The sequence below is a fragment of the Anomaloglossus baeobatrachus genome, chromosome 1 (genome assembly GCF_048569485.1).
Source record: "Anomaloglossus baeobatrachus isolate aAnoBae1 chromosome 1, aAnoBae1.hap1, whole genome shotgun sequence".
NCBI lineage: Eukaryota > Metazoa > Chordata > Amphibia > Anura > Aromobatidae > Anomaloglossus > Anomaloglossus baeobatrachus.
Genome location: NC_134353.1, coordinates 17277386 through 17300022, shown reverse-complemented (window position 1 = coordinate 17300022; position 22637 = coordinate 17277386). Strand labels below are relative to the sequence as shown.

Below are 22637 nucleotides of genomic sequence, written 5' to 3'. Positions count from 1 at the left end.
CCCTGGATCTCCTCATACCTCACCGTCCGGACATTCAGCGTCTCCCACACCACCTCCTCATCTCGCCCCCTGTCCGTCTTGTGTCCTCCAAGGTTCTTGGACCCCTGCTGTTCTCCATCTACACCTTTGGCCTGGGATAGCTCATAGAGGCCCATGGCTTCCAGTATGATCTCTACGCCAATGATACTTAGATCTACCTCTCTGCACCGGACCTCACCTCCCTACTAACCAGAACCCCACAATGCTATTTCATCCTTCTTCTCTGCTCGATTTCTAAAACCTAGCATGGACAAAACAGAATCCATCATCCTTGCTCCTCCTCACGCTACCCCCCCACCTGACCTATGTGAACCGAATCCCACCACTAAAAACACAATACTTTATTAATAATCTGCTAAAATCCCAAACATACACAGGTACAAAACAGAGAAAGTGCTCCTTCATGTAGATTTATGGCTTAGAGATCCCGGGCACGCATCTTTCCAGCATGGCAACAACATATGCAGGTGGCCCGTTGCTACAAGGACTTTTTCATATATTTTGAGGTCCTTTCACCCCTGATGAACCCCAAAGAAGGGGTGAAACACGTCAGGAATTGTTGAACACCTCTGGGGGATCTACTTGGCGTGGTAGATTTCCATCGGGACCTACACGGCGTTATCCGTATTCCCCGCTGGGTGATTATCCTTATTCCACCTGTTGTGGGTCTGTATTTTGGGGTACCCTCACTGGTAACACTGTACAGATTTATCAGCAGCTGCACTTACAGTGGATGTCACCCAGCGAATGTGATACATTGTTCACACGCACTAGCACTGCACGAGGCTTTTACCGGTGGAGGCTACAGGACCTAGTGGAAGGGTAGGACTTTAATAGGGATAGCCCCGGGGAACTGGGGGGCACCTAAATAATTAGGGTGTTTACACCTCCATGGCCAGGCCCATTATTCAATACAGTGATCGGACAATGGCTATAATCCTCACATAACACTAGCCCAGCCCCTAACAGTCTCCTACTAAGGCAGCGTGGAGCCCCTATAAAAGTGGGGTCCAGCAGTGGAGACTGAACCCCTATAACAGCGGGGAGCCCCTACATACAGAGGAGGCTGCGCCCCTATAACAGCGGGGAGCCCCTACATACAGAGGAGGCTGCGCCCCTATAACAGCGGGGAGCCCCTACATACAGAGGAGGCTGCGCCCCTATAACAGCGGGGAGCCCCTACATACAGAGGAGGCTGCGCCCCTATAACAGCGGGGAGCCCCTACATACAGAGGAGGCTGCGCCCCTATAACAGCGGGGAGCCCCTACATACAGAGGAGGCTGCGCCCTATAACAGCGGGGAGCCCCTACATGCAGAGGAGGCTGGGCCCCTACATGCAGAGGAGGCTGGGCCCCTATATACAGAGGAGGCTGGGCCCCTATATACAGAGGAGGCTGGGCCCCTATATACAGAGGAGGCTGGGCCCCTATATACAGGGGAGGCTGGGCCCCTATATACAGGGGAGGCTGGGCCCCTATATACAGAGGAGGCTGGGCCCCTATATACAGAGGAGGCTGGGCCCCTATATACAGAGGAGGCTGGGCCCCTATATACAGGAGGAGACTGGACCCCTATATACAGGAGGAGACTGCGCGCCCTACATACAGGAGGAGACTGCGCGCCCTACATACAGGAGGAGGCTGCGCCCCTACATACAGGAGGAGGCTGCGCCCCTACATACAGGAGGAGGCTGCGCCCCTACATACAGGAGGAGGCTGCGCCCCTACATACAGGAGGAGGCTGCGCCCCTACATACAGGAGGAGGCTGCGCCCCTACATACAGGAGGAGGCTGCGCCCCTACATACAGGAGGAGGCTGCGCCCCTACATACAGGAGGAGGCTGCGCCCCTACATACAGGAGGAGGCTGCGCCCCTACATACAGGAGGAGGCTGCGCCCCTACATACAGGAGGAGGCTGCGCCCCTACATACAGGAGGAGGCTGCGCCCCTACATACAGGAGGAGGCTGCGCCCCTACATACAGGAGGAGGCTGCGCCCCTACATACAGGAGGAGGCTGCGCCCCTACATACAGAGGAGGCTGCGCCCCTACATACAGAGGAGGCTGCGCCCCTACATACAGAGGAGGCTGCGCCCCTACATACAGAGGAGGCTGCGCCCCTACATACAGAGGAGGCTGCGCCCCTACATACAGAGGAGGCTGCGCCCCTACATACAGAGGAGGCTGCGCCCCTACATACAGAGGAGGCTGCGCCCCTACATACAGAGGAGGCTGCGCCCCTACATACAGAGGAGACTGCGCCCCTACATACAGAGGAGACTGCGCCCCTATATACAGAGGAGACTGCGCCCCTACATACAGAGGAGACTGCGCCCCTATATACAGAGGAGACTGGGCCCCTATATACAGAGGAGGCTGCGCCCCCTATATACAGAGGAGGCTGGGCCCCCTATATACAGAGGAGGCTGGGCCCCTATATACAGAGGAGGCTGGGCCCCTATATACAGAGGAGACTGCGCCCCTATATACAGAGGAGACTGCGCCCCTATATACAGAGGAGGCTGGGTCCCTATATACAGAGGAGACTGCGCCCCTATATACAGAGGAGACTGCGCCCCTATATACAGAGGAGACTGGGCCCCTATATACAGAGGAGGCTGGGCCCCTATATACAGAGGAGGCTGGGTCCCTATATACAGAGGAGACTGCGCCCCTATATACAGAGGAGACTGGGTCCCTATATACAGAGGAGACTGCGCCCCTACATACAGAGGAGACTGCGCCCCCTATATACAGAGGAGGCTGCGCCCCTACATACAGAGGAGGCTGCGCCCCTACATACAGAGGAGACTGCGCCCCTACATACAGAGGAGACTGCGCCCCTACATACAGAGGAGACTGCGCCCCTACATACAGAGGAGACTGCGCCCCTACATACAGAGGAGACTGCGCCCCTACATACAGAGGAGACTGCGCCCCTATATACAGAGGAGACTGGGCCCCTATATACAGAGGAGGCTGCGCCCCCTATATACAGAGGAGACTGGGCCCCTATATACAGAGGAGACTGGGCCCCTATATACAGAGGAGACTGCGCCCCTACATACAGAGGAGACTGCGCCCCTATATACAGAGGAGACTGCGCCCCCTATATACAGAGGAGGCTGGGCCCCTATATACAGAGGAGGCTGCGCCCCCTATATACAGAGGAGGCTGGGCCCCCTATATACAGAGGAGGCTGGGCCCCTATATACAGAGGAGGCTGGGCCCCTATATACAGAGGAGACTGCGCCCCTATATACAGAGGAGACTGCGCCCCTATATACAGAGGAGGCTGGGTCCCTATATACAGAGGAGACTGCGCCCCTATATACAGAGGAGACTGCGCCCCTATATACAGAGGAGACTGGGCCCCTATATACAGAGGAGACTGGGCCCCTATATACAGAGGAGGCTGGGCCCCTATATACAGAGGAGGCTGGGTCCCTATATACAGAGGAGACTGCGCCCCTATATACAGAGGAGACTGCGCCCCTATATACAGAGGAGACTGCGCCCCTATATACAGAGGAGACTGCGCCCCTATATACAGAGGAGGCTGGGCCCCTATATACAGAGGAGACTGCGCCCCTATATACAGAGGAGACTGCGCCCCCTATATACAGAGGAGGCTGCGCCCCTATATACAGAGGAGGCTGGGTCCCTATATACAGAGGAGACTGCGCCCCTATATACAGAGGAGACTGCGCCCCTATATACAGAGGAGACTGCGCCCCTATATACAGAGGAGGCTGGGCCCCTATATACAGAGGAGACTGCGCCCCTATATACAGAGGAGACTGGGCCCCTATATACAGAGGAGACTGGGTCCCTATATACAGAGGAGACTGGGCCCCTATATACAGAGGAGACTGCGCCCCCTATATACAGAGGAGACTGCGCCCCTATATACAGAGGAGACTGGGTCCCTATATACAGAGGAGGCTGCGCCCCTATATACAGAGGAGGCTGCGCCCCTATATACAGAGGAGGCTGGGCCCCTATGCGCAGTGCGGCCCCTCTGAGCTGGCTGTAGGATCCTCCGCGGATCGGGCGGAGCTGTTATGGCCGCCGGTTTCCCTCCCCCGGTCCCGGGCCGCAGCACACGTGCCCCGCCCCTCCCCGCACTGCCCCGGCGGCCGCTTCCCGCTGCGGATGGCGGCGGATTGTCTCCTCACTCACCATCATCTTGTCAGATCGCACGCCGGCACCACTCCCACAATGCACCGGGAAACCTTCCGGAACCTTCCAACCGGCACTGGGCGTGGCTACGTCATTACCATGGACAGTGACAGCGGAAGCCACTCCTTAAGCGTGGATAAAGGGACAGCTGATTGGGCGATGACTTTGTCTATTAGTTCCTATTGGTCCACTGTCAGGAACATTTCGGATATCCCCGTTGCCATGGGCATAGAAAGCCTGCGCCTCAAGCCTCGTGTTCACATTCTAGCAAAGTCTAATTGGTTCCTCAATTTCTTAATCTCGATGATTATTGGTCAGTACCATACAGGGGCGGGACTTCAGTTGCTAATCGTACAGCCTGCGCCCCATTCACTACAGTACAGAGACTAAGCGGTTGCGCATCTATTGGGATCAATACGATCAGTGTCATCGATTGACAGTCCAACCAACCAATCAATTCCCACATGTCTCCACCAATGAAGATTAGTGTAGGTGGAGCTCGGATCGGCTGGATTGTGGCGGCGGCGAGGAGACTCCTGATGGTCATTCAGTGCAGGGAGACATGAGAGAGTGGAGGAGCTGCCTGCTGACCCTGCTGCTCGCACACCCCCTGCTGGCCTGGGGTGCGTATTACAGGACGGGGGATATATAGCTCTGGGGGAGCAGTGTGGAGGTGCTGGAGCAGGTATTACAGGGGTACAGCTCTGGGGGAGCAGTGTGGAGGTGCTGGAGCAGGTATTACAGGGGTACAGCTCTGGGGGAGCAGTGTGGAGGTGCTGGAGCAGGTATTACAGGGGTACAGCTCTGGGGGTGCAGTGTGGAGGTGCTGGAGCAGGTATTACAGGGGTACAGCTCTGGGGGAGCAGTGTGGAGGTGCTGGAGCAGGTATTACCGGGGGTACAGCTCTGGGGGAGCAGTGTGGAGGTGCTGGAGCAGATATTACAGGGGGTACAGCTCTGGGGGAGCAGTGTGGAGGTGCTGGAGCAGGTATTACAGGGGTACAGCTCTGGGGGAGCAGTGTGGAGGTGCTGGAGCAGGTATTACAGGGGTACAGCTCTGGGGGAGCAGTGTGGAGGTGCTGGAGCAGGTATTACAGGGGTACAGCTCTGGGGGAGCAGTGTGGAGGTGCTGGAGCAGGTATTACAGGGGTACAGCTCTGGGGGTGCAGTGTAGAGGTGCTGGAGCAGGTATTACAGGGGTACAGCTCTGGGGGAGCAGTGTGAAGGTGCTGGAGCAGGTATTACAGGGGTACAGCTCTGGGGGAGCAGTGTGGAGGTGCTGGAGCAGGTATTACAGGGGTACAGCTCTGGGGGAGCAGTGTGGAGGTGCTGGAGCAGGTATTACAGGGGTACAGCTCTGGGGGAGCAGTGTGGAGGTGCTGGAGCAGATATTACAGGGGTACAGCTCTGGGGGAGCAGTGTGGAGGTGCTGGAGCAGGTATTACAGGGGTACAGCTCTGGGGGAGCAGTGTAGAGGTGCTGGAGCAGGTATTACAGGGGTACAGCTCTGGAGGAGCAGTGTGGAGGTGCTGGAGCAGGTATTACAGGGGTACAGCTCTGGGGGAGCAGTGTGGAGGTGCTGGAGCAGGTATTACAGGGGGTACAGCTCTGGGGGAGCAGTGTGGAGGTGCTGGAGCAGGTATTACAGGGGTACAGCTCTGGAGGAGCAGTGTGGAGGTGCTGGAGCAGGTATTACAGGGGGTACAGCTCTGGGGGAGCAATGTGGATGTGAAGCCCCACAAGTGCTGTGTCGGTGCATTACCTTCAGGGACTCCACTCTGCTGGATCCTGTCACAGGTAGGAAATCTTCTATTTGTCGTGACGCCACTCTCAGAATTGCGGTCAGTGGGGACCGCCACTGCAGGTTAAGGGATGCCTGGGGCTGATGGTGGGTGCAGTTAGTTGTAATAGCCTCCTGAGAGTGAGGCAAGCCCCAGGGCCCTGTGTAGGTGTGTAGAACCACAAGGCGCAGAATAACTCCACACAATCGGAATGTCTTTCAGGGGTTTTACTCACAGTTGATGGCAGGGTGAGTAACCCGGGCGTAGCTGGGATGAACCAGGCTGGAACCAGGTATCCTTCAGGCTGACTGATGAGGGTGGCTACCGACTCGCCTTCCTTAGCCCTTCTGTGGTTTGTGGTAACCCCGACTTTTAGTCCCTATGGGGGTCACCCAGGGAAGTAGCTGCTCCCCTCGTTTGTTTGCCGTTTGCTTGTCGCCTGGACCAGATCACTCCAGCTGCTTGCCTCCTGTGAACTATGGGCCCTAATTGTGGCTACGTGGCTGCGGCTTTTGTGGTGTTGTGGTGTGGGCGTTAAGGGCCCCACACCGGCAGGTTTAGCAAGGAAAGGTGGATCTATCCCCGCACCGGGATCTGCCGCCCGTTTGGGCCTGGTACTCCCTGACAGTCTCCGTACTTTCCACTACACTGCTCTCTCTCCAGCTGTGTGTGGTGTTCGGGCAGCACTACCAGGTGACCGTTCTCCCCCGTCGGTAGTCACTGCGCGGACGCTGTTAGACTGCAACAGCTCCAGGGTCTGCTTCTGCTCTTCCTGAGCTGCACACTAAACTGGCTCACTCGTGGGACCTGCACTGCTGCTCCTGTCTGAGCTCCACTGCCATGCTCCTCACTCCTCCACACTCTGCTTCAGACTGTTTACTCCTCCTTCTCTTTTCCCTTTTGCCTGCCTACGTCACCTAGCAACCAGGCTCTCCACCACACCCCTTGAGTGGAGATGGAGGCTTCGCCCCCTCCACTCCTCAAGTGGAGGTGAAGGCTTTTCCCCCTCCTGGGATCCCCAGGGGTCCTCTCAAAGGTACATGTGTGAGACCTGATCACTATGCGCCTGTGTAGTCACACCTCGGTCAGCCTTCTGGATTACCTGTGTTGTACTGTCCCCAGCATGGGTGCAGTACTCAGTGGTGCCTGACCAGGTCAGGGGCGCCACATTCCCCCTTAGTTATCACCAGCACGTCCTCGGGCTGCAAGACAACATTTTAAAATGCATAAAACATTAAAACATGGTAAAACATTTTAAAACCACCAGGTACCATACATCACCACCCTCCACCCACAAGTCCGTTAACCCACCCAAAACCCTCTCACGTTGGCCGCGCCTTCAGCCACTTCTGGCAGGATGTAGAGGCGGCTTTCATGGGCTGGTGGTCTTCAGGGTATACCTGGCCTGGTGGAGCCGCGCCTTCAGCCTCTTCTGGCAGGATGTAGAGGCGGCCTCCACAGTTGGTGCTGACCAGGTACCCTCTTTGTGGTGGAGAGCCAGGCCCCATAAACAGGCATGCTCTCTGGTTGCAGGCGAGCCAAGGCCCCATAAACGGACGTGCTCCCTGGTTGCAGGTGAGCCAAGCCCCTAAACAGGCTGGCTCTGGTGGTGGTACCTCTGGGGTAACTATTTACACTGCGAGAGTTTGTGGCTATAGCCAGTTCATAGCCTTAAGGTTTATGGGTTTCTCACACTAGTTCATGTGGGCACATTTCTTAAACAGTAACGTTGCAAACTTTCAAACTGGTCAAAACAGTAACTTGTTGTACTTCTTACTTTATTTTATGCAGATTCCTCCTCACCAGGGCTTGGGCCTGTAGGGCTGCGGCACCTGCTGCTTTCTCGGTCTTTTTCATCGTCCGTAGTGGTCTCATCAGTGGGTTCTTTGTCTGTTCTTTCTCTATCTCTGTCTTTTCTTTCTTCCTCTGTGTCTGTTTCTTTTTCTTTAGAACATGGTGTAACATCTAGCGCATACCAGCCTCTTTCTCCTTGATGCATGGTAAACTGCACTGTGTCTCCCATCCTTAGGTTCCTTCCAGGATGTCCTCTGGGCAAATGAGCTCTAACGTCTCTTCTGTTGACAAAAATGCCTTCTTTCATACCAGGTGCAACTATGAAGCCGTATCCTGATTTTAGGCTAAAATCTTCCACTACTCCTCGACAAAGGGGTCCTCTGACCTGGGCTTTGGCTCTTCTCAGGAACCGTTTCTCCTCTAGGTCTCTGGCCGTTATTTCATCTCTCTGCTCTGGGGACTGCGGTGCAGGGAAAGACTGGGTTCTGTTACGGCGCCGTGTCTTGCGGACTGGATTCTGCGAGGTACAGCTTACAAGCTCCCAGGTGAGGCTTTTGGGCAGATCTTCTTCAGCGGAAGGTATCGGATCTTCTTCGTCCCAGCGGGAGTAGGGCAACATCTCTGGCTCGGGGTATGGATCCACTGCTGATGGCTCCGGGGTCAGCTTCTCAGCCTTCTGGCCTCCCCTCCCCCTTAGTTCTTCTGAACACTCCTGTCGTGGCAGTGCTGGGGATGGACTTTCATCAGCAGGCCCGGGTGGGGGACTCTTTGGCGTGGCCGCTGCAGGAGTCGCCTTGGGGGTATGCGGAGGGAGCAGATACCGGTCCACCATCTCCTGTGGGAACTTGGCTTCCAGGTCAGCCTTCAGTCTCCAGTATTCGGGGTCCGCACCTATCAGGGACTTCCTAGCAGGGACTTCTTTAGACTGGGGAGCGGTGTCTGCTCTGGCCTTGCAGGCCGGGGTAAACAATGGTACGTCTGTCTTGTCTTGGCAGGCCGCGCCCTGTATGGCGGCGGCCTGGTCTTGGCGGGCCGCGCCCTGTATGGCGGCGGCCTGGTCTTGGCGGGCCGCGCCCTGCATGGCGGCGGCCTGAATTGGCGTCGCAGCTGCGATGAGATCTGTGCAGGCTGGGCTGGGCGTCGCTGCAGCGACTGGAGCTTGGCGGGCCGCACCTGGCGTGGCTGCGGCCTGGTTCAGCGTCTCACTTGCGGCGCGGACGAGCGTCGCTGCTGCGGTGGGGTCTTGGCGGGCCGGGCCTAGCAAGGCGGCGGCCTGGGTCAGCGTCACACCCGCGGCATGGATGAGGGTCGCGGTGGCAGCCGGATCTTTGCGGGCCGGACTGGGCGTTGCTGCAGGGACCGGGTCTCGGTGGGCCGAGCAGGGCATCGCTGCGGCGGCCTGGGCTTGGCGGGCTGCACCTGGCGTGGCTGCGGCCTGCTTCAGCGTCGCCGCGCCGGACGCCTCTTCAGGGACCGCGGGCATGGCAGCAGGGATCGGGGCACTCGCGCTGGCAGGGGCAACACTGGACTCACCCATCGTTGGCAGCATCGGGGTCTGAGTCGTCACCGCCCGGTCTGGCACTCGGCGCGCGGCTCTCCCCTCATAGGCCTGAACCGCCGCGGTCATTTCCAGAAACTCCGCACGTCCCTCTCTGATCTGCCTTCCGACCCTGGCCTCCAGTTGATCGCAGAACTCGGCAAGCTCCCGACACCACCAGGCAGTGGAGCCTGGCTCTGGGTCTCTGTGTTCGGACGCCATTCTCTCTAACAGCAGGCTTCTGGCTCCCTTTCTGTCCCGACGTCTCTGAACGCCTCCGCTCTCTTCACTTGCGAGGTCAGGACCCTGCAGGGGATCTCTGGGTAGCCACACCTCTTCGTGGGCGGTAACTTCTCCCAGCGCGGGCTGCTGTTGTTTTTCAGCGCGCTTTTCATGGTGGCAATATGGCGGCGCTTCCAATTTTCCAAGCGGACCGCCCAGGCACATGGTCACCTGTCTGAACAGGTCTAGTCCTTATCCTGTTCGTGACGCCAGATGTGAAGCCCCACAAATGCTGTGTCGGTGCATTACCTTCAGGGACTCCACTCAGCTGGATCTTGTCACAGGTAGGAGATCTTCTTTTAGGATTGTCGTGACGCCACTCTCAGAATTGCGGTCAGTGGGGACCGCCACTGCAGATTAAGGGATGCCTGGGGCTGATGGTGGGTGCAGTCAGTTGTAATAGCCTCCTGAGAGTGAGGCAAGCCCCAGGACCCTGTGTAGGTGTGTAGAACCACAAGGCGCAGAATAACTCCACACAATCAGAATGTCTTTCAGGGGTTTTACTCACAGTTGATGGCAGGGTGAGTAACCCGGGCGTAGCTGGGATGAACCAGGCTGGAACCAGGTATCCTTCAGGCTGACTGATGAGGGTGGCTACCGACTCGCCTTCCTTAGCCCTTCTGTGGTTTGTGGTAACCCCGACTTTTAGTCCCTATGGGGGTCACCCAGGGAAGTAACTGCTCCCCTCGTTTGTTTGCCGTTTGCTTGTCGCCTGGACCAGATCACTCCAGCTGCTTGCCTCCTGTGAACTATGGGCCCTAACTGTGGCTACGTGGCTGCGGCTTTTGTGGTGTTGTGGTGTGGGCGTTAAGGGCCCCACACCGGCAGGTTTAGCAAGGAAAGGTGGATCTATCCCCGCACCGGGATCTGCCGCCCGTTTGGGCCTGGTACTCCCTGACAGTCTCCGTACTTTCCACTACACTGCTCTCTCTCCAGCTGTGTGTGGTGTTCGGGCAGCACTACCAGGTGACCGTTCTCCCCCGTCGGTAGTCACTGCGCGGACGCTGTTAGACTGCAACAGCTCCAGGGTCTGCTTCTGCTCTTCCTGAGCTGCACACTAAACTGGCTCACTCGTGGGACCTGCACTGCTGCTCCTGTCTGAGCTCCACTGCCATGCTCCTCACTCCTCCACACTCTGCTTCAGACTGTTTACTCCTCCTTCTCTTTTCCCTTTTGCCTGCCTACGTCACCTAGCAACCAGGCTCTCCACCACACCCCTTGAGTGGAGATGGAGGCTTCGCCCCCTCCACTCCTCAAGTGGAGGTGAAGGCTTTTCCCCCTCCTGGGATCCCCAGGGGTCCTCTCAAAGGTACATGTGTGAGACCTGATCACTATGCGCCTGTGTAGTCACACCTCGGTCAGCCTTCTGGATTACCTGTGTTGTACTGTCCCCAGCATGGGTGCAGTACTCAGTGGTGCCTGACCAGGTCAGGGGCGCCACATGGAGGTGCTGGAGCAGGTATTACAGGGGGTACAGCTCTGGGGGAGCAGTGTGGAGGTGCTGGAGCAGGTATTACAGGGGTACAGCTCTGGGGGAGCAGTGTGGAGGTGCTGGAGCAGGTGTTACAGGGGGTACAGCTCTGGGGGAGCAGTGTGCAGGTGCTGGAGCAGGTATTACAGGGGTACAGCTCTGGGGGAGCAGTGTGGAGGTGCTGAAGCAGGTATTACAGGGGGTATAGCTCTGGGGGAGCAGTGTGGAGGTGCTGGAGCAGGTATTACAGGGGGTACAGCTCTGGGGGAGCAGTGTGGAGGTGCTGGAGCAGGTATTACAGGGGGTACAGCTCTGGGGAGCAGTGTGGAGGTGCTGGAGCAGGTATTACAGGGGTTACAGCTCTGGGGGAGCAGTGTGGAGGTGCTGGAGCAGGTATTACAGGGGGTACAGCTCTGGGGGAGCAGTGTGGAGGTGCTGGAGCAGGTATTACAGGGGTACACCTCTGAAGGAGCAGTGTGGAGGTGCTGGAGCAGGTATTACAGGGGTATAGCTCTGGGGGAGCAGTGTGGAGGTGCTGGAGCAGGTATTACAGGGGTACAGCTCTGGGGGAGCAGTGTGGAGGTGCTGGAGCAGGTATTACAGGGGGTACAGCTCTGGCGGTGCAGTGTGGAGGTGCTGGAGCAGGTATTACAGGGGGTACAGCTCTGGGGGTGCAGTGTGGAGGTGCTGGAGCAGGTATTACAGGGGGTACAGCTCTGGGGGAGCAGTGTGGAGGTGCTGGAGCAGGTATTACAGGGGGTACAGCTCTGGGGGAGCAGTGTGGAGGTGCTGGAGCAGGTATTACAGGGGGTACAGCTCTGGGGGAGCAGTGTGGAGGTGCTGGGGAGCAGTGTGGAGGTGCTGGAGCAGGTATTACAGGGGGTACAGCTCTGGGGGAGCAGTGTGGAGGTGCTGGAGCAGGTATTACAGGGGGTACAGCTCTGGGGGAGCAGTGTGGAGGTGCTGGAGCAGGTATTACAGGGGTACAGCTCTGGGGGAGCAGTGTGGAGGTGCTGGAGAAGGTATTACAGGGGGTACAGCTCTGGGGGAGCAGTGTGGAGGTGCTGGAGCAGGTATTACAGGGGTACAGCTCTGAAGGAACAGTGTGGAGGTGCTGGAGCAGGTATTACAGGGGTACAGCTCTGGGGGAGCAGTGTGGAGGTGCTGGAGCAGGTATTACAGGGGTACAGCTCTGGGGGAGCAGTGTGGAGGTGCTGGAGCAGGTATTACAGGGGTTACAGCTCTGGGGGAGCAGTGTGGAGGTGCTGGAGCAGATATTACAGGGGTACAGCTCTGGGGGTGCAGTGTGGAGGTGTTGGAGCAGATATTACAGGGGGTACAGCTCTGGGGGTGCAGTGTGGAGGTGCTGGAGCAGATATTACAGGGGTACAGCTCTGGGGGTGCAGTGTGGAGGTGCTGGAGCAGATATTACAGGGGTACAGCTCTGGGGGAGCAGTGTGGAGGTGTTGGAGCAGATATTACAGGGGTACAGCTCTGGGGGTGCAGTGTGGAGGTGCTGGAGCAGATATTACAGGGGTACAGCTCTGGGGGTGCAGTGTGGAGGTGCTGGAGCAGATATTACAGGGGTACAGCTCTGGGGGTGCAGTGTGGATGTGCTGGAGCAGATATTACAGGGGTACAGCTCTGGGGGTGCAGTGTGGAGGTGCTGGAGCAGATATTACAGGGGTACAGCTCTGGGGGAGCAGTGTGGAGGTGTTGGAGCAGATATTACAGGGGGTACAGCTCTGGGTGAGCAGTGTGGAGGTGCTAGAGCAGGTATTACAGGGGTACAGCTCTGGGGGAGCAGTGTGGAGGTGCTGGAGCAGATATTACAGGGGTACAGCTCTGGGGGAGCAGTGTGGAGGTGCTGGAGCAGGTATTACAGGGGTACAGCTCTGGGGGAGCAGTGTAGAGGTGCTGGAGCAGGTATTACAGGGGTACAGCTCTGGGGGAGCAGTGTGGAGGTGCTGGAGCAGATATTACAGGGGTACAGCTCTGGGGGAGCAGTGTGGAGGTGCTGGAGCAGGTATTACAGGGGTACAGCTCTGGGGGAGCAGTGTGGAGGTGCTGGAGCAGGTATTACAGGGGTACAGCTCTGGGGGAGCAGAGTGGAGGTGCTGGAGCTCCCTCTGCTGGTCTGGAGCAGGTATTACAGGGGTACAGCTCTGGGGGTGCAGTGTGGAGGTGTGGAGCCCCCTCTGCTGGTCTGGCGCAGGTATTACAGGGGGTGCAGTGTGGAGGTGCTGGAGCCCCCTCGGCTGGTCTGGAGCAGGTATTACAGGGGTACAGCTCTGGGGGTGCAGTGTGGAGGTGCTGGAGCAGGTATTACAGGGGTACAGCTCTGGGGGTGCAGTGTGGAGGTGCTGGAGCAAGTATTACAGGGGTACAGCTCTGGGGGTGCAGTGTGGAGGTGCTGGAGCAGGTATTACAGGGGTACAGCTCTGGGGGTGCAGTGTGGAGGTGCTGGAGCAGGTATTACAGGGGTACAGCTCTGGGGGAGCAATGTGGAGGTGCTGGAGCAGGTATTACAGGGGTACAGCTCTGGAGGTGCAGTGTGGATGTGCTGGCTGGCTCGCGGTTACTTTTCGCTTCTCGCCGTTAGGCCTCCGGATCCAGGATTACCTGTATTTCCAGGTTCTGAGCCCGGGCGACATCCGCTACATCTTCACCGCCACCCCGGCCAAGGACTTCGGTGGAGCGTTTGTGAGTATTGCTGTGCGCTGGGGGCGGAGTTGGAGATATACGTAACCGCTATATACACACACTGCGCGGGAGACGCTATCTACACGCACACTGCGCGGGAGACGCTATCTACACGCACACTGCGCGGGAGACGCTGGATACACGCACACTGCGCGGGAGACGCTATCTACACACTGCGCGGGAGACGCTATCTACACGCACACTGCGCGGGAGACGCTATCTACACGCACACTGCGCGGGAGACGCTATCTACACGCACACTGCGCGGGAGACGCTATCTACACGCACACTGCGCGGGAGACGCTATCTACACGCACACTGCGCGGGAGGCGCTATCTACACGCACACTGCGCGGGAGGCGCTATCTACACGCACACTGCGCGGGAGGCGCTATCTACACGCACACTGCGCGGGAGGCGCTATCTACACGCACACTGCGCGGGAGGCGCTATCTACACGCACACTGCGCGGGAGGCGCTATCTACACGCACACTGCGCGGGAGGCGCTATCTACACGCACACTGCGCGGGAGGCGCTATCTACACGCACACTGCGCGGGAGGCGCTATCTACACGCACACTGCGCGGGAGACGCTATAGACGCACACTGCGCGGGAGACGCTATAGACGCACACTGCGCGGGAGACGCTATAGACGCACACTGCGCGGGAGACGCTATCTACACGCACACTGCGCAGGATACGGCGCAGGGCCTTTGCACCAACCACTTGACCCCTGTTGTAGAGCGTTAGTAGAGGGGTGACCCCGGCCGCCCTTTTACGATCTCTTCTTGTTAATGTGTTTGTGCTTTTTTTTAATTATTTTTGATCACAGATATGCCTTAAAGGGCCGGTAGCGCAGCCTTACACCAGCCGCACAATGCATCTTATCCTGTTAGCTCCGTCTCCTCCACATCTTCTCTCATCTGATTGGCTCCTCTGTTTTCTTGCTAGATCCAGCGATACGACCAGATCCACTTGGTTCCTGCCGATCCCCCTGAGGCCTGCGGAGAGCTGCACAATGGCGCCTTCATCCAGGGACAGATCGCACTGGTGGAGCGGGGGTAAGTGACCCGTGCACTGCAGGGGCCGCTCTCATTGATGACAATGGTGGGGGTGGTTTCCACGAGGCAGCAATCAAATACCATGTAATGCGGCTGTATGTGGAAGCGTGTAACCCACCTTTGTCACCGACGCGTGGGAGAACTGCTTATAGGACAATTCCTTGAATTAGGTAATCACACTCATATGCAGATGAGGAGTCGGCAACGGGAGAGGCGGGGGAACGGGATGGGATGGGGAGAGGCGGGGGGACGGGACGGGATGGGGAGAGGCGGGGGGACGGGACGGGACGGGGAGAGGCGGGGGGACGGGACGGGGAGAGGCGGGGGGACGGGACGGGACGGGGAGAGGCGGGGGGACGGGACGGGACGGGGAGAGGCGGGGGGACGGGACGGGACGGGGAGAGGCGGGGGGACGGGACGGGGAGAGGCGGGGGGACGGGACGGGGAGAGGCGGGGGGACGGGACGGGGAGAGGCGGGGGGACGGGAAGGGACGGGACGGGGAGAGGCGGGGGGACGGGACGGGACGGGGAGAGGCGGGGGGACGGGACGGGGAGAGGCGGGGGGACGGGACGGGATGGGGAGAGGCGGGGGGACGGGACGGGACGGGGAGAGGCGGGGGGACGGGACGGGGAGAGGCGGGGGGACGGGACGGGACGGGGAGAGGCGGGGGGACGGGACGGGGAGAGGCGGGGGGACGGGACGGGATGGGGAGAGGCGGGGGGACGGGACGGGACGGGGAGAGGCGGGGGGACGGGACAGGGAGAGGCGGGGGGACGGGACGGGACGGGGAGAGGCGGGGGGACGGGACGGGGAGAGGCGGGGGGACGGGACGGGGAGAGGCGGGGGGACGGGACGGGGAGAGGCGGGGGGACGGGACGGGGAGAGGCGGGGGGACGGGACGGGGAGAGGCGGGGAGAGGCGGGGGGACGGGACGGGGAGAGGCGGGGGGACGGGATGGGGAGACGGGAAGAGGCGGGGGGACGGGATGGGGAGAGGCGGGGGGACGGGACGGGATGGGGAGAGGCGGGGGGACGGGACGGGATGGGGAGAGGCGGGGGGACGGGACGGGATGGGGAGAGGCGGGGGGACGGGACGGGATGGGGAGAGGTGGGGGGGGGACGGGATGGGGAGAGGCGGGGGGGGATGGGGAGAGGTGGGGGGGACGGGACGGGATGGGGAGAGGTGGGGGGGGGACGGGGAGAGGTGGGGGGGGACGGGGAGAGGTGGGGGGGGACGGGGAGAGGTGGGGGGGGGACGGGGAGAGGTGGGGGGGGGGACGGGGAGAGGTGGGGGGGGGGACGGGGAGAGGTGGGGGGGGGGGACGGGGAGAGGTGGGGGGGGGGACGGGGAGAGGTGGGGGGGGGGACGGGGAGAGGTGGGGGGGGGACGGGGAGAGGTGGGGGGGGGGACGGGGAGAGGTGGGGAGAGGCGGGGGGACGGGACGGGATGGGGAGAGGCGGGGGAACGGGACGGGATGGGGAGAGGCGGGGGAACGGGACGGGATGGGGAGAGGCGGGGGAACGGGACGGGATGGGGAGAGGCGGGGGGGGACGGGATGGGGAGAGGCGGGGGGGGGACGGGATGGGGAGAGGCGGGGGGGGGACGGGATGGGGAGAGGCGGGGGGGGGACGGGATGGGGAGAGGCGGGGGGGGGGACGGGATGGGGAGAGGCGGGGGGGGGGACGGGATGGGGAGAGGCGGGGGGGGGACGGGATGGGGAGAGGCGGGGGGGGGACGGGATGGGGAGAGGCGGGGGGGGGGACGGGATGGGGAGAGGCGGGGGGGGGGACGGGATGGGGAGAGGCGGGGGGGGGGACGGGATGGGGAGAGGCGGGGGGGGGGGACGGGATGGGGAGAGGCGGGGGGGGGACGGGATGGGGAGAGGCGGGGGGGGGACGGGATGGGGAGAGGCGGGGGGGGGGCGGGATGGGGAGAGGTGGGGGGGGGCGGGATGGGGAGAGGTGGGGGGGGGGCGGGATGGGGAGAGGTGGGGGGGGGGACGGGATGGGGAGAGGTGGGGGTGGACGGGATGGGGAGAGGTGGGGGGGATGGGGAGAGGTGGGGGGGATGGGGAGAGGTGGGGGGATGGGGAGAGGTGGGGGGGATGGGGAGAGGTGGGGGGGATGGGGAGAGGTGGGGGTGGGGGGACGGGATGGGGAGAGGTGGGGGGGGATGGGGAGAGGTGGGGGGGATGGGGAGAGGGGGGGGATGGGGAGAGGTGGGGGTGGGGGGACGGGATGGGGAGAGGTGGGGGGGGACGGGATGGGGAGAGGTGGGGGGGGACGCGATGGGGAGAGGTGGGGGGGGGACGGGATGGGGAGAGGTGGGGGGGGACGGGACGGGATGGGGAGAGGTGGGGGGGGGACGGGACGGGATGGGGAGAGGTGGGGGGGATGGGGAGAGGTGGGGTGGGGATGGGGAGAGGTGGGGTGGGGATGGGGAGAGGTGGGGTGGGGATGGGGAGAGGTGGGGTGGGACGGGATGGGGAGAGGTGGGGGGGGGACGGGATGGGGAGAGGTGGGGACGGGATGGGGAGAGGTGGGGGGGGGACGGGATGGGGAGAGGTGGGGGGGGGACGGGATGGGGAGAGGTGGGGGGGGGACGGGATGGGGAGAGGTGGGGGGGGGGGGACGGGATGGGGAGAGGTGGGGGGGGGGGACGGGATGGGGAGAGGTGGGGGGGGGGACGGGATGGGGAGAGGTGGGGGGGGGACGGGATGGGGAGAGGTGGGGGGGGGGACGGGATGGGGAGAGGTGGGGGGGGATGGGGAGAGGTGGGGGGGGATGGGGAGAGGTGGGGGGGGGATGGGGAGAGGTGGGGGGGGGATGGGGAGAGGTGGGGGGGGGGGGATGGGGAGAGGTGGGGGGGGGGGGATGGGGAGAGGTGGGGGGGGGGGAGAGGTGGGGGGGGATGGGGAGAGGTGGGGGGGGATGGGGAGAGGTGGGGGGGGATGGGGAGAGGTGGGGGGGGATGGGGAGAGGTGGGGGGGATGGGGAGAGGTGGGGGGGGGGATGGGGAGAGGTGGGGGGGGGATGGGGAGAGGTGGGGGGGGGATGGGGAGAGGTGGGGGGGGGATGGGGAGAGGTGGGGGGGGGGGATGGGATAAGGAGAGGTGGGGGGGGGGGGCGGGATGGAGAGAGGTGGGGGGGGGGGGATGGAGAGAGGTGGGGGGGGGCGGGATGGAGAGAGGTGGGGGGGGGACGGGATGGAGAGAGGTGGGACGGGATGGGGAGAGGTGGGGGGGGGACGGGATGGGGAGAGGTGGGGGGGGGACGGGATGGGGAGAGGTGGGGACGGGATGGGGAGAGGTGGGGGGGATGGGGAGAGGTGGGGGGGGGGGGGGGATGGGGAGAGGTGGGGGGGGGGGACGGGATGGGGAGAGGTGGGGGGGGACGGGATGGGGAGAGGTGGGGGGGATGGGGAGAGGTGGGGGGGGGGGGGGATGGGGAGAGGTGGGGGGGGGGACGGGATGGGGAGAGGTGGGGGGGGACGGGATGGGGAGAGGTGGGGGGGGACGGGATGGTGGAGAGGTGGGGGGGGGACGGGATGGGGAGAGGTGGGGGGGGACGGGATGGTGGAGAGGTGGGGGGGGGACGGGATGGTGGAGAGGTGGGGGGGGGACGGGATGGTGGAGAGGTGGGGGGGGGGACGGGATGGTGGAGAGGTGGGGGGGGGACGGGATGGTGGAGAGGTGGGGGGGGGGGCGGGATGGTGGAGAGGTGGGGGGGGGGACGGGATGGTGGAGAGGCGGGGGGACACACAGAGAGAGAGAGAGAGACAGCCGGGGACCGGAGGAAAGAGAAAGTAGCTGGGAGCCGGCGACCGGAGGAACAGAGAGGGAGAGGCAGGGAGCCGGCAACCGGAGGAAAGAGAGAGGCAGGGAGCCGGTAATCGAAGGAAAGAGAGAGGGAGAGGCAGACGCGAGGAGGTGGCGACCGGAGGAAAAAGAGGGAGAGGCAGACGCGGGGAGGTGGCGACCGGAGGAAAGAGAGCGGGAGAGGCAGAAGCGGGGAGGCGGCGACCGGAGGAAAGAGAGATGCAGACGCGGGGAGGCGGCGACCGGAGGAAAGAGAGAGGGAGAGGCAGACGCGGGGAGGTGGCGACCGGAGGAAAGAGAGGGAGAGGCAGACGCGAGGAGGTGGCGACCGGAGGAAAGAGAGCGGGAGAGGCAGAAGCGGGGAGGCGGCGACCGGAGGAAAGAGAGCGGGAGAGGCAGAAGCGGGGAGGCGGCGACCGGAGGAAAGAGAGATGGAGAGGCAGACGCGGGGAGGCGGCGACCGGAGGAAAGGGAGAGGCAGACGCGGGGAGGCGGCGACCGGAGGAAAGAGAGAGGGAGAGGCAGACGCGGGGAGGCGGCGACCGGAAGAAAGAGAGAGGGAGAGGCAGAGGCGGGGAGGCGGCGACCGGAGGAAAGAGAGAGGGAGAGGCAGACGCGGGGAGGCGGCGACCGGAGGAAAGAGAGCAGGAGAGGCAGAAGCGGGGAGGCGGCGACCGGAGGAAAGAGAGAGGGAGAGGCAGACGCGGGGAGGCGGCGACCGGAGGAAAGGGAGAGGCAGACGCGGGGAGGCGGCGACCGGAGGAAAGAGAGAGGGAGAGGCAGACGCGGGGAGGCGGCAACCGGAGGAAAGGGAGAGGCAGACGCGGGGAGGCGGCAACCGGAGGAAAGAGAGAGGGAGAGGCAGACGCGGGGAGGCGGCAACCGGAGGAAAGAGAGAGGGAGAGGCAGAATCGGGGAGGCGGCGACCGGAGGAAAGAGAGAGGGAGAGGCAGACGCGGGGAGGCGGCGACCGGAGGAAAGAGAGAGGGAGAGGCAGAAGCGGGGAGGCGGCGACCGGAGTAAAGTGAGAGGCAGACGCGGGGAGGTGGCGACCGGAGGAAAGAGATAGGGAGATGCAGAAGCGGGGAGGCGGCGACCGGAGGAAAGGGAGAAGCAGAGGCGGGGAGCCGGTGACCGGAGGAAAGAGAGATAGAGAGGGAGAGGCAGAGGCGGGGAGCCGGTGACCGGAGGAAAGAGAGATAGAGAGGGAGAGGCAGACGCGGGGAGGCGGCGACCGGAGGAAAGAGAGAGGGAGAGGCAGAAGCAGGGAGGCGGCGACCGGAGGAAAGAGAGAGGGAGAGGCAGACGCGGGGAGGTGGCGACCGGAGGAAAGAGAGAGGGAGAGGCAGAAGCGGGGAGGCGGCGACCGGAGGAAAGAGAGAGGGAGAGGCAGAAGCAGGGAGGCGGCGACCGGAGGAAAGAGAGAGGGAGAGGCAGACGCTGGGAGGCGGCGACCGGAGGAAAGAGGCAGACGCTGGGAGGCGGCGACCGGAGGAAAGGGAGTGGCAGAGGCGGGGAGGCGGCGACCGGAGGAAAGGGAGTGGCAGAGGCGGAGAGCTGGCGACCGGAATAGAGAGAGAGGAGGTAGTGGGAGGGGATAGGTGAGGAGTCTGCGACTAGAGGGGAGAGTCATGGAGGAAAGAGAAGCTGTGTGGGGGGGAGGGAGGTGGGGAGTTGGTAACTATTTGCTGTTAGTGAATGGAGCCCTAGATCAATAACTGACTATCTGATAAGGATGGCCTCCCCCCTTCGGTGCTGTCGCGGCCTCCCCCCTTCGGTGCCGTCGCGGCCTCCCCCCTTCGGTGCCGTCGCGGCCTCCCCCCTTCCGCGCGGTCACTGTCTCCCCCCTTCCGCGCGGTCACGGTCTCCCCTTCTGTTCACAGTGGCTGCTCCTTCCTTTCCAAGACGCGGGTGATCCAGGAACATGGCGGACGTGCGGTGATCATCGCTGACAATGCATCTGACAACGATAGCGTGTACGTGGAAATGATCCAAGACAACAGTGGGCGGACGGCGGAGATCCCGGCTCTCTTCCTGCTGGGGAGAGATGGGTGCGTATCGTGACCCCCGATAGTCCGTGAATAAATAACCACTTTAATTAACCGAAGATCCCGGAGAAATGATCCAAATATTGTAATTATCAAAAGCAACGAGCAGAGACTTTACATGAGGAGTCAGTGGGAGGGATCGGGCCTCGGGGGGCTGTGGTTTCGCCTGCAGCCGGATTCATCAGGCGGTAATGGGATTCTGGAAGGGTTGATGGAGATAATCTGGACTGGGGTGGGTGAGACTAAATCTGGGGAGGGGGCTTGGTGGAGCATGTCTGTATTGTGGAAGGGTTGATGTATGTGGATGGAGTCTGGACGTGGGTGGGATTGTGGATAAGGGGTCAGTCTGGGGAGTGTGGAGTGAGCCAGGACCCTGGGAGTTTAGGTCGGTCCTCACCTCACAAATGCCCCCTGCTGGTTTAGTGTCAGCAGTGCAGGATCTCGTTATGAGAGAAGTATAACACCTGGGTTCTCTCGGGTGAGAGCAGGGCAGGGTCTGGTTCTCTCGGGTGAGAGCGGGACAGGGTCTGGTTCTCTCGGGTGAGAGCGGGGCAGGGTCTGGTTCTCTCGGGTGAGAGCGGGGCAGGGTCTGGTTCTCTCGGGTGAGAGCGGGGCAGGGTCTGGTTCTCTCGGGTGAGAGCGGGGCAGGGTCTGGTTCTCTCGGGTGAGAGCGGGGCAGGGTCTGGTTCTCTCGGGTGAGAGCGGGGCAGGGTCTGGTTCTCTCGGGTGAGAGCGGGGCAGGGTCTGGTTCTCTCGGGTGAGAGCGGGGCAGGGTCTGGTTCTCTCGGGTGAGAGCGGGGCAGGGTCTGGTTCTCTCGGCTGCGAGCAGTGTAGGGTCTGGTTCTCTCGGGTGAGAGCAGGGCAGGGTCTGGTTCTCTCGGGTGAGAGCGGGGCAGGGTCTGGTTCTCTCGGGTGAGAGCAGTGTAGGGTCTGGTTCTCTCGGGTGAGAGCGGGGCAGGGTCTGGTTCTCTCGGGTGAGAGCGGGGCAGGGTCTGGTTCTCTCGGGTGAGAGCGGGGCAGGGTCTGGTTCTCTCGGGTGAGAGCGGGGCAGGGTCTGGTTCTCTCGGGTGAGAGCGGGGCAGGGTCTGGTTCTCTCGGGTGAGAGCGGGGCAGGGTCTGGTTCTCTCGGGTGAGAGCGGGGCAGGGTCTGGTTCTCTCGGGTGAGAGCGGGGCAGGGTCTGGTTCTCTCGGGTGAGAGCGGGGCAGGGTCTGGTTCTCTCGGGTGAGAGCGGGGCAGGGTCTGGTTCTCTCGGGTGAGAGCGGGGCAGGGTCTGGTTCTCTCGGGTGAGAGCGGGGCAGGGTCTGGTTCTCTCGGGTGAGAGCGGGGCAGGGTCTGGTTCTCTCGGGTGAGAGCGGGGCAGGGTCTGGTTCTCTCGGGTGAGAGCGGGGCAGGGTCTGGTTCTCTCGGGTGAGAGCGGGGCGGGGTCTGGTTCTCTCGGGTGAGAGCGGGGCGGGGTCTGGTTCTCTCGGGTGAGAGCGGGGCGGGGTCTGGTTCTCTCGGGTGAGAGCAGGGCGGGGTCTCATGTCCGTGTCTTCTGCAGGTACATGATCCAGCGCTCCCTGGAGCAGCACGGCCTTCCCTGGGCGATCATCTCCATCCCGGTGAACGTCAGCAGCATCTCCACCTTTGAGCTCCGGCAGCCGCCATGGACCTTCTGGTAGTCTCTGATGCCGCCGCTCGTGGCCTGTAGTGTCCCACCTGTTCTCCAGCAGATGGCGCTAATCAGTGTATTTCTATTGGCGGTTTTCCGCTTTTGTGACGCAGCAGACTTTTGTATTTCCCGTCTTCCTCCAGGACTGAGTGTTTATTATAGAAATCCCCGATGACCTCACACACGACACTCCGCATTTATAATAAAATAAGCTCAGCTGTTATGGGGACTTTTATTCACAGAAAGAACCAGCAGAACTGTGAGTGCAG

The 22637-nt window shown here is 61.9% G+C and overlaps 2 protein-coding genes across 2 annotated transcripts in view; one reads left to right on the top strand and one right to left on the bottom strand.

Moving 5' to 3' along the window:
• The window catches only part of CCT7 (chaperonin containing TCP1 subunit 7), a 50576-nt gene extending 46251 nt beyond the window's left edge, over positions 1-4325 (bottom strand). The window contains exon 1 of the mRNA XM_075345940.1: positions 4222-4325. Within this exon, the coding sequence (XP_075202055.1) occupies positions 4222-4227 (6 nt within the window). The 5' untranslated portion in view covers positions 4228-4325. The remainder of the gene's footprint in view (positions 1-4221) is intronic.
• A 301-nt stretch (positions 4326-4626) lies between these two features.
• Positions 4627-22591, top strand: PRADC1 (protease associated domain containing 1). The gene is made up of 5 exons (XM_075345913.1): positions 4627-4844; positions 13688-13788; positions 14741-14850; positions 20552-20719; positions 22258-22591. Exons 1-5 carry the CDS (start codon positions 4784-4786, stop codon positions 22376-22378), a joined length of 561 nt encoding a protein of 186 aa, XP_075202028.1. The 5' UTR covers positions 4627-4783; the 3' UTR covers positions 22379-22591.
• The last annotated feature ends 46 nt before the right edge of the window (positions 22592-22637 follow it).

What these genes read in the sequence shown, in the direction of transcription:
- PRADC1 (XM_075345913.1), top strand. Translation starts at nt 4,784, where the DNA reads ATGAGAGAGTGGAGGAGCTGCCTGCTGACCCTGCTGCTCGCACACCCC. An exon ending in AGGACTTCGGTGGAGCGTTT is followed by an intron (nt 13,789 to 14,740) that starts GTGAGTATTGCT and finishes TTTTCTTGCTAG; the next exon opens with ATCCAGCGATACGACCAGAT. An exon ending in ATCGCACTGGTGGAGCGGGG is followed by an intron (nt 14,851 to 20,551) that starts GTAAGTGACCCG and finishes TTCTGTTCACAG; the next exon opens with TGGCTGCTCCTTCCTTTCCA.